The following is a 15,801-nucleotide window of genomic DNA, read 5'->3' on the forward strand; positions in this document are numbered from 1 at the left end:
ATTTGGGGCATAGATAGTCGTGATAAAGAAGTCAGTGTCATCCTTGAGTAGTCTCGCTGAGACCCATCTGCCTTTCGTATCTGATGCACTAGAGACTATTTCCACATTCGCATTTTTAGCCACTAGGATTACCACCCCATTCTTTTTTGAAATCGCCTCAGAGCCTATCACTTCGGTATAATACTTATTGCGTAGTGTGTGGAATTGCTTCGCTTCCAGTTTCGTTTCTTGCAATAAGGCTATATCTCCATGCTGTCTTCGTAAATAGTCAAGTATCTTTTGGCGTTTAACTGGCTGGTTGAGTCCTTTTACATTCAATGATAGTATTTTAAGGTTAGTTACAGTTGTCGTTCCTATCGGAGTGTCTATAACAGCAGCCATCAACTATGCATCCAGTAATATCGTCTCATAACACATGTGTATACATAAGGACTAGGCCGTGGAAGCAGTCTCATACCCCTTAAGGAGTCGACAGCATCTTTTGACACACATGATGTGGGGCTAGGACAGTATGCAGTATACAGAGGTACAGAGTATAAGCTTCGGAACATAATGTGGTACATTGGATGTAAGCTAGTATGCAAGGCGGACAGAATTAAGCAAAACCATATACGAAATAACAAAACAACCCCTCCCTTCCTCCCTTCCAACCTCCCACCGCCCTCCTCCCTCACCCACTTCCCACCCCTCCCTCCCCAATAGTAGATACAACAGAACATGGCGACTCAGGAATGACGACCAATCGGCCGCCTCCAAGCAACTTACTCTTAATTACGATTCTACAGGCTGCAATCCTAATACTGAGGAATTAGCCCAAATGTGTTAGGCAACAACAAACAATAAACAATAAACAGCGCTGGTGCCAGAACATTAAACACAGTTAAAGCACTGCTTTGGGTTCAGTGTCGGGACCAAATATATCAGTACTTGCAAAGAATTATCGTAAGCGGGGTCAACAACAGGTCAACAGTACAGCAGGGCATAGTGCCTCTTTAAGGCCCATAAGGGGCATGAACAGTATCATGGTAGCATGTTATCATATCTTCATATCACATTAGCATAGGTATGGTGTCGTGGTTGCGGTAGCAAGGATAGAACCATACTGAGGCAGCTTATGATATTTGTTTCAAGGTGAAGGTTCATCCGAACGTTCAAGGGATCGGTCTAATAGTTCTAATCTAGATATCTAATCTATCTAATCTAGATATTTCAGGTTAAGGGTTCACCAGATAGTTCAAGGGGTCGTTCCAATATAGATCTGTCATCAGGTGAATAGCTGAGATAGGGCCCAAGGGTACAGAGTACATTACCGTGTCATTACCGTCCAAAGGCCACTAATGCTCATCAACCAGGCATCAAGTCCAAGACAAGAGAGCCGCATATCAGGTCCAGTTCACATAGGCACTTTTATAAGAGTTCCGGAGTATGAGATTGGTAGAACAAAATTTCAAAATCAGAGTTTATCCGAGGCCAGACGCAGAGGCTCCCTGTTGATCTGGGGGGGAGACTTCCATACTGCCATCACCACGGTCAAACAGGAGTTGTCGTAGTTTTCGCGGATCTAAGAACACATGGGATATGCCTTGTATCGTCACTCTAAACTTAGTTGGACCGATAAAGCCATACAGATGACCAAGTGACTTTAGTTGGGGTCTCATTGCAAGGAAGGCTTTTCTGATCTCCATAGTTTCCTTACTGAAGTCCTGTGAGATGAAGATTTTTTGGCCTTTCCATAGTACGTGGTTGTGTTTACGAGCCAAGGTGAGTATCTGTTCTGTGTGCTGGTACCTTAGTGGTTTGCACACAATCGCTCTTGGGCCCTTTTGGTCCTTTGAGATTCGCCCTGGCACCCTATGCGCCCTGTCAAACTCCAGTGGCTGAGTGAAAGTTAGATTTGTGGCCTGCGTGAACCACTCCTCGAGGAAGGGTATGCAGGACTCATGTTTCTCCTCCGATTTCTCCGGCATACCAAAAATTCTTATATTCCCTCTTCTGTTTCTGTCCTCCAACTCTGCAACCTTCCTCACGAGATGGTCAGAGCACAAGGAAAGGTTCTTGACAGCTCCCCATGTTTTATTTTCAAGGTCTTCCAATTTGCTTATCCTTGTCTCGGTGTCGGTTAATCTCGAGTTGATGTCCTTAATGTCTTGGCGGATAGCGACAACCTCTTCCTTGGTAGATTTGGCCAAGTCCCTGACTTCTTCTAGCCTGCTCAAGATTGTTTCGACGGCTTCCTCCATTTTTTTCCTTTGATCGGTGTCGGTGGGTTAGATTTCAGGCGTTTGGCAGCTGCACCATTCTCCTTTTCTCCCATATTGTGAATGCTTAGGCGATGGGTTGTACAGGCGTCTTGGGGTTACAGGCATGTAGCGATGAGACCACGTATGTTTGGATTGCGGAGTATACGCCCCTCCCTTTTCAAAGATGTTCTTTATAGCTGCTCCTTGTGAATATCAGCTCGTGAGGGTAATTACAGCAGTAGACCAACAGTAGACAGGTAGGTAGCCACAAGTAGGTAAGCACCTAATACGCTGCGGGGTCTGAGGAAAATTAAATTTTGGCCATGTTGTGTTCCCTAACGCGTACCCCACCGACTCCATGTACCAGCTTAAAGTGCATGTAACTTCCCTCCTGTGCCAGCTATGAAGACGCAAATACATTTGCGTCCACCGTCAACTTGTCCTCTTTCAGATGCACCATGAATGGATTATGTAGTCCGTTCCTAAGTATGCTATGCCACCGTCTTTTTGTAGTACACTTTTCACTTTTTCCTGCTCTAGCAAGAGTAGGCCCTGAATTCCTGCCATCTGAACCTCTTTTGTGGCTCCTGACTCTGCCCAGGCTACCTCTGTACTCGTGAACTCTGTCCTACATTCAGCGCGGCCCCTCGCGCTCAGCTCAAGCCTGCTTTCTGCCAAGACTGACTATAACCTTCGAGTTATCTGTTCCGCTCCCCGAGAATACATTCCTGCCTACTAGATCCTGTAAACATCCTCTCCCGCTGCAGAGCCAAAAGGGCCGACCTGTCTCAATGCAAGTAATTCATAGCCTCCGTTGCCATGCTTCCATGGAAGGCCCCGTGCCCCCACGCTTCACATGTAGACACTCAGGCGCTCATACACGCATCCACAGTTAGCATAGAATAGCCTCTACCCTAGAGACCTTTCCGCCCAGATAGTATAGTTCCTAAACATCAGATATCAGATATGATAGAAGTACAAGTTGATCTGACATGCCAGACTTCTGTCTCTTTCCGTCAGTGTAAATGTCAAGACCCCTGCACCCCGTCAATCACACGTCATGCAGCTGCGGGCGCATCCAAGCTTCCGATTTTCTGCTGACATTGCAACATTCTGTTAGCACCACCCCTTGGTGCCACCCACTTGCGTCACCTATCAGTGACGTTTCTAGCACACACCTAGTTCACGCCTAGTTTACGCCTCTTGATGATGTATTGGTACCACGTGTATACTGTTATCTTGTCTTCTCTCAGCTGTTACGCCTCTTACATTGAACCTTATGATGTAAATCAAGTATATAAGCTATGTATTGTCAATAAACGAGAGCGCGCTCATCTATCCCTTCTGACACCCCTGTGGTGGTCAGAACATGATATCCTGATTCCTTTATGAGGAATAAAACCCTTAGAAACTCTAACACCACGGACTCTGTTTTCTTTCCTTCTGATTGAGTTATCATTGATTAAGTACTTACCTGCATAGAAATTAAGAGAGTAAATTAATTATTTACGTCAGGTCCCCAACTCGAAGCAGCAAACCCTTGCTCTTTATCCAGTGCCGCACGTGGCTTCACTTTACTCAACTTCCTGCATACGAGAAGTTTATGCGTTTCGCGGCAGGGTGATGTACCATTCAGGCTGCCATCATGGAGATAAATGAGTTAAAGAGTCTGTGGTTGTACGACCCGTAGTACACACAGACAATCAATGTGCCGCAGTGAGGGGGGGGGAGGACGTGTAAAAGTCATCAGATGCAGACGTGCACTGTGTTTTCCAAGAACGCCCGTAAACACTATGATGTTATGAGGGCAGTACACTACTTATGAGGGCGGTACACTACTTCGCTGAGCCCCACGATCAGCCGTCAATTTGTTGGAGCGCTTTGGGTTTTCAGATGCTGCGCTGTTGTGTGCCGGTGTTTTCGCGCTCTTTTCACGCCTTTTTCTAGCGTCTTAGGCTCCCGCTGCTGCCCCGGTGAGCGAACTTGGCGCCCTGGTTCAGTCGCGCTGTCGTTTTATACATTAACACATTTCTTGGCAGAGATTTTTGGCATCCATATTGATCTCACAGCTATCTCAGGCATCATTCCAATTCACGCCGTTTCAGCTCAGACCTTCAATCACCGTCATACACCACCTAGGCATTGTGGGCGCTGACAGACTTGAGATTAGTGGAAGTGTTCAGTTACTTAAAGCGCTAAATTCAATGTAGAGCGCATGGTGGGCGGAGTAATTGTGGAGTTCAGCTCCTCGTGGGTACAACCAGAGGCAACACTGCATTAGAGCCCTGGATGGCTCGAGCGCGGTAGCAGACATGCTGGGAAGCCGCCATTTTAGCTAATTAGACCCTACGCTGCATTTTCACGAGCTGCACGTTTTGCCAGCAGCATGTTACCAACAGCGTACTCCTGTGAGGTTCTTCTACTCACGATTCCGTTGCTGTAGCTTGCATTTCAATGCGGGCGGGCGCTTCCAATCAGTGACTCATGATGAGACCGGGGCCCCGGGAGACCGCGTGGATGTGTCCGGAGGCGGGCTCCGGCGTGAAACGCACTTCCTCCGGTCAGGGGAAAAACGGTCCGTTTAATCCCGTTTCTCTCGACGGATCAAGCCCAAACTTCTCCCATTTGTAGTTCTGGCGTTCCGACGGCCAGGCACCCGTTTTGGTCCGGGTTGGAGTCGGATCGCAGCCCTTGTATGGCAATTGCTCACAGCCGCTTGGAGGAGGAAAGGATTAAGCCGCCATTATTCCGGCGTCCAAGCCACGCCCCTCCACTGCTTACATTTTCTAAGAAGAATGTCTGGGGTTTCGTTATCTTGCAATTCTCCTTAACCACTGCACACATTTTCTAAACTGCAGTTTAACTTACACACAGAAGCAGGCGGAGGTTGTGACTGTAAATCTCACTGAAAAATCGACAAGAAAATAGAGAAAAAGGTTACAGTTTTATCGTACTGGTCCAGATGTATATGCACAGGACCTTCAGGGACAAAGGAGGGTGGATGTTTCAGCCACCAATTAAATGTGACGTTGGTGGGAGGTGTTTATTTTTTTCCTGAAGAAGAACTTTAAGAATCCACCAAAACGTGTCGATGCAAATTCTACACTAGATCATCTAAACATTGATTGGAATTAAGAAATACGTTTAAGTAACCTTATTTGAAAAGGGGTTTGTTCAATCTATGATTTACTTGTGATTGGTGTTTTTGAATGACAGAATCAATTGTATTCTCCCGTTTTGTATAAATGTTGTGTCTATTAATGTTTAAATTGATTTTAACCATTTATGGTTTTTATTGTTTGTAAGAATAGTGGGGCTGTGTATTTGTTGTATATCTGAGTCATACAAAAATGAATGAACAAATGTACTGTTTTTAACCAATACAAAGTTTTACAAATAAAGAAAACATCTGATTTTATAAAATTTGTGAGGTTTTATCTTGGTGATATTAGCTAGATTCTTGGATGAATGATTGAAATCAGGATATTTATGAAAGTGGGTTTGTGAGTTAACCCAAAGGGAAACTATTTATTGACTTGTTGGTGGGGAAAAAGTAAGCCATAGACCTGTGAGGGGCATATCTTCCTAACTTGTAAAGTAATTCTGTGCAGCCTGAATCGGTGATCACGGAGCTGAGGAAATCGTAACCTTTTGTTCTGCACAGCCCTGCATATCAAAGGCAAAACATAATCTTTCCCCTAGGATCCCCTCCGCTGAGCCTCCTTCTGAGCAGAACGTCCCATGGCACATCTCCCCTCAGTACCGAGACGGGGCTCAAAACCTCTCATCCTACAGAAAAATATCCTCTGAGCCTAGAAAAAGGGTCATGTTAAAGATCCATTGACCTAGCTCCCCTTTAAGCAGACGAAAAACACAGTCTCTCCTGAAGAAGGCCCTTTCGCATGTCTTCCTTCAGAGCGGAAGAAACGTACACCATCCTCACAGGAGGTTCTTCAGCATAGTTTCTTCTTTCCAACTCCTCCTTCCCCATCCCCACTAAAAGGCGAAGCACATCCCCTTTCATTGGAGATCCTTCCGCACAGTTCTCCCTCAGAGAATAGGCAAAGGTAATTCTACATCCTGTAATTACAAATTCTGTGGTATTTATAATCTTAGGTGCCGGATTACTGTACCTGAATTCCAGAGGAACTCAGAATATGGGCCTATGTTGAGTTCAGCTGTTTAATTTTGCTCAGCACAAACATAATTACTGTATTTTTACAATAACGTGGTCATTTTGTTCTGTTTCTCTTTATGTGATAGGACCTCTGATTGCCACCTCTGTCTTTTCGTTAAGACCTAAAAAAAAGGAAGACCAGAGTTTTCAGGACATTGAGATAAAAGGCACTATTACCTCTATCTCAAGTGAGTAGAAGTGACAAGGATGAACTACTGGCACATCAGAGAAGCAGTTTGTATTGTTTTGAACTCATGTGGGAAATGCCAGTTCGTGGGTGGTTTCGAACTGTGAAGTACTTCATTGTGAATATATTTTGGCAACACTGTATACACAGCTTTTATGATCAATATTTTGTGAGCCAATATTTTTCAAGTTCTGATTCACCTCTCCCTCACCTACACAGCAGACCTCCATTCTTCTCTCCCATGTGTGCATTTATGTACAACCTAGTTCCCGCTGAGTCTTGCGTTTAGGCTGGCTGTTAATCTGTGCACAATCCTATCTACTTCTGAAGAATTCTGAAAGATCCCTACTAAAGTTTGCAGTTCCTCTCCGTACAGTAGGCATTGCCCAGTCAAATGATTAAAAAAAATTTAAATCCAAAAAGTGTTAGGCATAGTGAACAAAACCACAATCTTACATTTTTCGATATTGAAAGCAAACATATAAAATACAGTACATATTATATTTGTATAATTTATGCCCAGGTCCAGATAGATACACAATGTCTACAGACACGCTCTCTCTCACACACACGCACACCCCACTTCTCAAACATTCGCACTGTCTCTGATAATACATTCATGGCTATACCAGGAGCGCAATATGCCCATAGATACCCATGGCTACTTGGACCAGCTGAGAAACAGTAACCCTTCTCACGTCCCCAACCTCACACCAATAGTTCCCAGTAGTAATTAACTAAAAGGTCCAAGTTGGTAATTAAAATCAAGGGTCCAGTCAGAAATTAACAGCAATGGTCCTAGTCAGTAATTCCTACACACAAAACGTGAGAAGTGAAATATTCTCACTTATACTTTCTCCCAACTTATAATACAACTACACACAAGGTAAAGCAAGACCAGTCATAACTCTTGTGATACTACACCTTTATTTGATGTATGCTAGGATCACTTGTGGAGGGACAAAAGAGCCCTCAGCTACATTTTTGTGATATGCTTCATCACCAGGCCTAAGTTCATCCACAACATTATTGTGTCTGGATGGGCTCTACCAAACAAGTAGGATCTCTTGTTTTTATATTGGTGATAGGAATAGATATATTCAGTCGCAGAGTAGATTTGACTAGAGTAGCCTAAGAAGTAGTTCATTAGTGGTTGCTCTGGCAAGATTAAAAACCTTCAGGAGAGCAGATGGTTGTGAGACACAGTTATCCAACTATCCTGTTTTTATCGTCGGCATGTTTCAGTCTGTATAGATAGCTGTGTGGGTCAGTTGGCCTTCATCAGGACTGAAAAGATCCATGTTGCCTTGCCTCGTTAGTATAACATTTAGTTATGTACTTGTAGGTGAATGAATAAACACAAAACATACACTTGATACTCGTTCATATCATTCATATTCATTGGGATTTCCTGTATAGAAAAATATAAAACACTCACAAAATGGTTACTATCATTGTTACCTTTAGGATAATTATCATGTGCAGATGCGTGGGCCGCTGCAAACTGTGGTAAAATGCCTCATTCCGGTGAGAGGGGGGGTTTCCATAAAGTCTCACCACACACGCATGTATCAGTAACACAAGACTTACCCTATACTATGTGTCTTTGTGCCACATGGGAGCAAGAGAGGGAACATCTTCCAGTTGTCCGACACCAGATGAAGGAGGCAAACAAGTTATTGCCTGCTTCTACTTGGCATGGAAGTCAGTAATTATCATAGATTGTCCCGGTCAATAATTAACACCTGTGGTCCCAGTCGGTAATTAACACAAGGGGTGTCAGTCAGTAATTACAACCAAGGGTCTAGTTCATGATTAACACCAGTCAGTAGTTAACCCCAGTGTCCCAGTCAGAGGTAAAGGTCCATGGTCCCAGTCAGGAATGAACACAATAGCCCCAGTTAGTAACCAGTATCTAGAAAGTCATGACTTAATCTTCCACAATGCGGTGTTAGAAACCATTACCTTCAGTCAAGCCTAAAATATCCTTCAGCACAGGAAATAAAACACAAAAATGTGGTTTTCATATGAAGATTTGAGGAATACAGGGGAAATGACAATAACACTATAGGAATTTTCACTATAATCCATATAGGAAACCCCAATGAGGGGCAGGATATGGCAACAAACAAACGGGTTAGAAGTACCTGTGTAAAAAGGGACAGTGTGTTTTACTCCCCTAAGAGTCCTAAAAGAAATGTCACTATGATTTGAAATATATATTGTGTAGATCTGCAGGATTATACATTCAGTAAATAGACTCAAGTGTGGCCATGAGCAGAGCCACACCATTGCGCGAACATACCCTCCAGCACACATGCACGTGTCATACATTTGGCCAATGTGGATGTTGTTGGGATTCTTTTCATCACAAGCTCACACCGTGTCAGATTTTCAGAATGATCCCTTTTCCAATCAAGCCAGAGCGGGCTTGTAGTTTACTTTGGGGCCAGTAAGGACAACATCCAGGTGAAAGGCTTCTTAAGTATTCCTAGGAGTTAATTTGTTGACATACTTGGAAGGGGGTTGTGCGGGGGGTCCTCATCTGATTCGTATACTTCAAACCATTCATTTAGCGTTAAATGAAGGTTGGACACACTAAATCTCTTTGGTCTTCAGTAAACAATATTTAAATGTTAAGTTCTCTCACAATCCCATGAACTTCTCAAATTCGGTGCCTTTTATAGACTGAATTACTAAGTGGATTCTAGTTTTAGTAATGCTCTTTATGTACGCGCCAGCGGTTCCTGTCCACCATGCTACATGTGTTTATCCTCTGTGTGCCCCCCTCAGAAGTTGATACTTTATGTTTGAAAGTAAAATCCTGTATTTGTCTTTAACAGGAGAAGCGGCTGCTAAATCTGATCTTTCCTTCGAGGTAAACCAATGTCTGAAGGATGCTCAGGGTTCAGAGGAAAAGGACAGCAAAGATGGTCTCCGTGCAGGTTAGAAAAATTATGGGAATATTTGTCTTTTCTGTTTAAGCTTCGAGAAGCATCTACTAAACATTAAATGATTCTGTAAAAGTTACATTCTTTGCATGCCGCTGTAAAGGGATAGTGTGTCCCGATAACTATGTGAGAAGATTTTCACTCTCTGCTCTCCTCGGAGAAAGGATAGTGTGTCACAATAGCTCTGTCAAAAGTGTGGCACTCTGTGCACATCGCCACAGTAGAGTAGTGTGTCCTGATAATTGTGTCTGAAGGGTTCAGTTCTCTGTTTCCTACAGAAAGCAGTTTGAAGTAATGAAGTGTTAAAATAATACATTTTCCATTAATCCCTGGAGTAGTGTTCCCTAATATCCATGTCGTACAGTCACAGAGTCTGCACTTTACGGGTCCTTTATACCGCAAAAAATCTGAATTCTCCCTTCAAGCCGTGAACATATATAGTTAGTTTAATATCAGTTAGATCTCAGGAACAGTACTCAACAAAATCAAATCGTGATTAGTGGAATTAGTTATAGGTAATTATTTTGCACTATATTTCAGTTCATTGTGTAATTATCCACTGTACCTCTAAAACCTCTACAGATGGGGAGTCAGTTTAAATTCTGTCTCAAGGGCAGTCTGGCCTCAACTATTTCCACTCTGTAAGCAAACGTCAGCAACTCCGAAACATGTTTTCAGCTTTTTTTGATCCTAGCACTCCAGGAAAGAATGTTTGAATTGGAACAGGGCGAAGGCTGAGTTGGTTCATGTCTGGTCCCTTCTTTAATATCACAGATGAGCAAGAGAAATATGGTGTGCCATGCTCCTAAGGAAATTGTCAATGGTACAAATGAATTCAAGTAGTTCCTTCTTCGCTTGTTTGACACTCAGTTTAGCATGCCTTGGTACCTAGAATGGTTTCCAAACGCTTGCTCGTGTGTGCAGCATGGCAGTGACCTCATTTGCTAGAATTCAGGTGATATTTACAGACTGAAGATACATCTCTAGTTAAAACAATATCCCCATATTTGTACCAGATTACGGTATAGTTGCCGCATTTCACGCCTTTGGGCAAGCATTACTTTGTTGTAGCATGGTGGTCTAGCGTATTTCGAACACATGAATTTTTAGAACATCATGTTCACAAAGCAGCCAGTTCTGGTCACAATGATACAGAGAATGAGCCATTTGGAAGTGAACTTATCTCCACCAACTCATATAATATTCCCCGGTTCAGAATAGGTTATTTGCCGCTTGAGAGATGCTGTGAAGCACAACCCCTGGGTTCAAAATGTGAGTGATTCCCAATGTTGACTCTAAATTGAGAAAGCAATATTTCTGTTTGTTGAACTGTAATCCTAATCTCAAAGACTCAAATAGCAATATATATTGCCAAATCAAACCATATATGGTGGTAACTAATGTTACAAAATTTACAGGAGGGATTGGCAAAATTAGGTTTGTTGTTTGTATCGTCTTAAGAATAACTACTAGAAGTTAGGGATCGAGTGCTTGCTCCTTCAGGGTCACCACTTTCTTGACTGATTAATTCCTCTCTGTGTCCCTCTGTAGGAATGATCAGGGTTTACCTTTAACTCATTCTCTCGCAAGGACTGCTCTTATTAAATGTTTTTGTTTACAAAATAGCAAAACTAATCACATTTTGTGCATGTTTTTGTTACAGGGCCCAAAGTTACTGCACCTGTTTTCTCAATCAGCATTAAAAAAGAGGGAGAATTAAGTTCCATTGATCGATTGGATCCCAAGAGTGAAGGCAGCGTCTCCAGTAAAATACGTGAGTGGAATACTACATATTGGAACAGAATAACCTGAACATATGTGTTCTTTGAGGGGTGTCGGGCGTAGAAGTTCAGCTGCCCCCACTGGGATGCATATTTCCTGCACTCTCTGTTTCCTACCTCAGTTGAGTTTTCTATATTGTGTCGTTAAAGAATTGAGGAAGGTAGCTGCATACTTTTTTACCTTATTAATGACTTTATAAATAACCCATTTACATCAGCTCCTGTCTCGGATAACTTGGTTACCCTCTTAATCAGTAAGCCACTGTGAATCCATTGGATGCAAACAATTCTCGACCTGTTTTCAAATGTACTTTTTCTTTTTTTGTTATTGCTTCTTGTAAAAGTAGCACATTACAATTTTAGAATTGCGTACAACTCACAAAACGTTCGGGAATTAGCTGCCTGGATTTAATAGGAACTAAGTCCGTTCTAATCAACATGCAATCCTCTGTATCGTTAGCAACAGATAAAGGTTATCCAGTTATTCTCGTGCTGCCTTGTTTCCCTGAGCAACAGGATTATGTGAGGTGGGCTAAGGGAGTCGTTGAAGATGTCAGATAACTAACATATTATAATCGTGCTGAGGAATGACATCCACATGGTGTTTAATCTTTCTTAAGATCCTGCAGCCGATAGGGACATCTTCATCGAAGTGAAAAAATTGATGCTGGATCCCATTCATAGGATCGGAATAGGAACTTAAACCTCTCCTTCCCAGCAGGCCTTTCGCAGATCCCACAGAAGAGTATGGTGTAAACATTTAAAGTTTATTTGATAAAACTATATCCGTGAAGGGCCAAGTGAGTACCTTGGTTGTCTCAGCAAAGTATCATCTGTGCCTCCTCGGAGTGCAGCTGTTGCTCGAAGAGCAAGGCCTGGTGACTAAAGCCAGGGCCATAGCTGAAAAACACCGATTACTGCATGCACTCCTTTTAGAGTCAACAAAGTAAAACCTGAAGAAGCTGTGAGCAATACAGGACTTACTCTTGCTGTAGTAACCTTACTACTGTTTTGGTATTTACAATCAAATATTGTAATTTTACTATTACTAATTTTACAAGTGTAATTTTACTACCAGGAAAGGTACTGGTAGTAAAATTACATGTAGTTTGTGAATACCAAAACAGTCGAAAATTTACTACAGCAATAGTAAACGTACACAAGTGTAAGTTTACCTAACTTTACTACTGTTTTGGTATTCACAAACTACAAGTTCAATTTTACTGCTACTAATTTTATGAGTGTAATTGTACTACTAGTAAAATTACTAAAAGTAAAATTACACTCATATTTTGTGACTACAAAAAAGTAGTGAAGTTACTACAACAATTGTACAATTTACCTTTTGTGAATCAGGCCCCAAGTGTGTAAACCCGTTAGGCACTTGAGAACAAATGCATTTAACTTTCATCTGTAATTTCTTGGTACGATAGCTTAGATACAAAAAGCAGTATATGGCTACGTCCATCAGACCCTACTGGTTGCAAGGATGTATAGGGTTGGTAGGTTTTCTAAAAACAGACGATAAGCAGAGCCAACAACTGAGCTGCAACTTATAATGATTTTTCATCATGTACCGACCATGCAGTAAGTCCTATGGTAAAACCTAACCTATGAAAAATCCGTACGAAGAAAACATATATATTTCTGAATTGTTCTCAAAATACTGAACTTAGGAACCGTGATTATTTGTACACCTCTGATTTTGGGGTTACACATACTATGGTGATTCAGAGGGCATTTTGCAAAATATATTCATTTTCGCACACTTGCTTATATTTGGAAGCCACATTTCAGAGATCTTGTTGGTAATAACAAATATTCTGCTATTCTGTGTTCCCACATGTCTCCGACTCAAAGCGGTACTCGCTTGTGTGGCTGAGCCCTAGCGTGCATGAGAAAAAACATCACATAATTCAATGTTGGGACATCAAACGATCTCGGAGGAAAACAACCCGGTTTGGTTATGTGAAAAGCTGCTCTGCCGCCACTCCGAGAACCCTACCAAACCCAAACAGTTAAAAAACTTGACACCCAGGGAAGTCTGGTTTGCATGGATCTCCCTCTTTTCTTATCCACAGTGTTCTTCAAACGTTGGCCAAAAACATGCATCTTTCTCACATTTCTGTGAGAGAAAGTTCTGGATTCTGCAGGGATATACACAATTCTTACCACCCAGGTTTGGTAAATTTCCCTGAATGGCAGCTGACCCTGGGTCTCAATACCACAGCTACCCCTAATGTCAATGCCTCTATGTTGTGTTTTGGGGCCTTTTCTTATGCAAGCGCCGGCTGAGCCACACTAGTGGGTGTAGCATTTTTATCAGAAGTGTTGGAACTCTAGGTGGTAAAAAATGTGGGCCTCCACAGTTTCTAGACGTTTAGGATACAGAAATGGGGGGAATATTAGTGATTTGATGCAAAAGTTGAATTTTGCAGGACATTGTGGGTTAGAAGACATTGTGGGATCCATGCATGGTACACCAACCTGGCCATCACTCTATGTTCAATTTTTAGAAATTCCTGGGTGTGGTAGGTTTCCCAGGGTGGCGTCAAATCACAGACCAGAATAATCCAGCCATTGAGCATGGCAAATTAGAAGAACTTTGGATTTACCTCCGCTCTGCTGGGCCATATGTCAAAACTAATCACATAAGCATCCAAATTCCCTCTTTTGTGCTGTGGGGGTGGGGATGCCTTGCACACAAGACAGGTAGAAAGATAGTTGGGGGTGGACTAGGGCAACCTGCCAACACCTACATTTTTTTCTACCACAAAAAGCATATCCCTGGTATCTAGTGGGCTTTTTGACAAGCCATTGCAGTTGAAAATTCTGACGTCAAAATGCCCCCTGCCAGAGCCAGCAGCCGAGGTGAATGGCACATCACAGAACATAATTACAGCTGCACGTTGAACAACAAAAACGAGAACTGGCTTACGTTCTTCTGATATGTTTTATTTAACTAAACCCTGATCAGCAGAAAGGAGATATTGAAGGAAGCGTGTTTATTTTTTCCATTCTATAGATCATTCAGGAAAGATGGAATCTGAATGTTTCTACACATTCGAAGCTACAGAATTTTTTCGGATTAAAATGAAACTTAACTTTTTGCAACAAATTGTTTTTGGATGTGTTTAATTTCGCACTACAAGTTTTAATTTAATTCTTCATGTTGCAAACATACTGTCTCATATAAAAAGCAAGACACCAAGGGTTGAAGTCGTTTGGGGGAAGGGTGATCGTCTAGTATAAAGAATTCAATGCATGCTGCTGTTCTTTAACAGGATATTGCAGTCACTTTGGAGTCCCTTGACCGTATAAAGGAACACAGCCATCTGCCTTCCATATGGCAATGGACCTCCTTGGTGACTTGCAATATCTTTATAATGTACAGCAGGGAGACCTTCTCCCATATATCCACATCTGTATTGGAACCTCATTTTATAAGTCCGTGTTCTATTGCTAGCACCGAAATACTGTTTGCAATAAAGCAGCTGTTATCTTTTGTGCAACAGGAGTTCCGTTTCAGATCATTGAAGCAGATGGAAGTTTGGGGGATTATTGTTGTGCGGAAAAAGAAGAAAGCGTGGCGTGTCTCGACTCAGGTAGACTCCAAACATTTCACAGTTGACAAATACCAAGATTGAAAGAATGGGAATAAATATTCAATTTTTCCTCCACACACTGAGTGATTTTGGTGTGCTTCACAAACTGTAACAGACAGATTTGTATGAAGAATTTGAAACCCGAACAACAGATTTTCTGAGACACTTGAGACTTAACTGCTATCCAAGCCTTTACTTTTGTAAGATCTAGAGGGACAGGAAATGTGGGACCAGGGCAAATGAGACTTGCATGTGAGAAACGTAGAAAGAAACAAGCCCCTGGGAAAGGAGCAGGTGTGTGGCGCTCCTGGTGGATTGGTTGGCTGGAGACCATCATGGTGGATTGGGTGAACATGCGCTGGGCTACCTTCTGCTCGCATGGTTGTGGTGGGTTTAAGTGGTTTATAATTAGAGTAATGCACAAAGCAATACAAAGTCGGTATTCACATACTTCAATTATAAAAATAAAACCTGTGCGATTCAAATGAGCCTCGTAGCCTAAATGTAGCTGGACAGATACCACGCTTCATTTTTCATGCGCTTCAAGCTATTAGCTATGAAAAAAAGGATGTAAACGCATGCATTCCTCCTAAAATGGCCATCCTAGGTGATAGCTGGAGTCACATTGCTGAATGCGGCGTGTAGTTGTTGTAACAGATATTTTCCTTTAATGCTGTAAATCTGTGATCCCTGAAGCCTCAAGTCCCAGCCTAAACGTCACCAGTATAGGAGGCATCTCTTTTCTGGAGCCTGTAGCTTCCAGACCTATGAGCTCACGCCATAAGAAAATATATTCATATTGTATAAATGCAGGAATTACTATTTGAATGTAATGTTTAGGTGAATCCTCGTAGACCTGT

The 15,801-nt window shown here is 42.3% G+C and overlaps 1 protein-coding gene across 3 annotated transcripts in view; it reads left to right on the forward strand.

Annotated features, from left to right (window-relative positions):
• Nucleotides 1-15,801, forward strand: part of LOC147663636 (zinc finger protein 10-like) — a 72,967-nt gene that overhangs the window by 15,374 nt on the left and 41,792 nt on the right. For 2 of the 3 annotated variants that reach the window (XM_086950313.1, XM_086950311.1), the window contains exons 3-6: nucleotides 6,504-6,605; nucleotides 9,448-9,549; nucleotides 11,219-11,329; nucleotides 14,852-14,941. In XM_086950313.1, the coding sequence (XP_086806439.1) occupies nucleotides 6,504-6,605; nucleotides 9,448-9,549; nucleotides 11,219-11,329; nucleotides 14,852-14,941 (405 nt within the window). The remainder of the gene's footprint in view (nucleotides 1-6,503; nucleotides 6,606-9,447; nucleotides 9,550-11,218; nucleotides 11,330-14,851; nucleotides 14,942-15,801) is intronic. The other variant, XM_086950312.1, reaches the window with a different exon arrangement.

Source organism: Lissotriton vulgaris, unplaced genomic scaffold (assembly GCF_964263255.1).
Source record: "Lissotriton vulgaris unplaced genomic scaffold, aLisVul1.2 SCAFFOLD_1193, whole genome shotgun sequence".
In the NCBI taxonomy this organism is placed as follows: Eukaryota; Metazoa; Chordata; class Amphibia; order Caudata; family Salamandridae; genus Lissotriton; species Lissotriton vulgaris.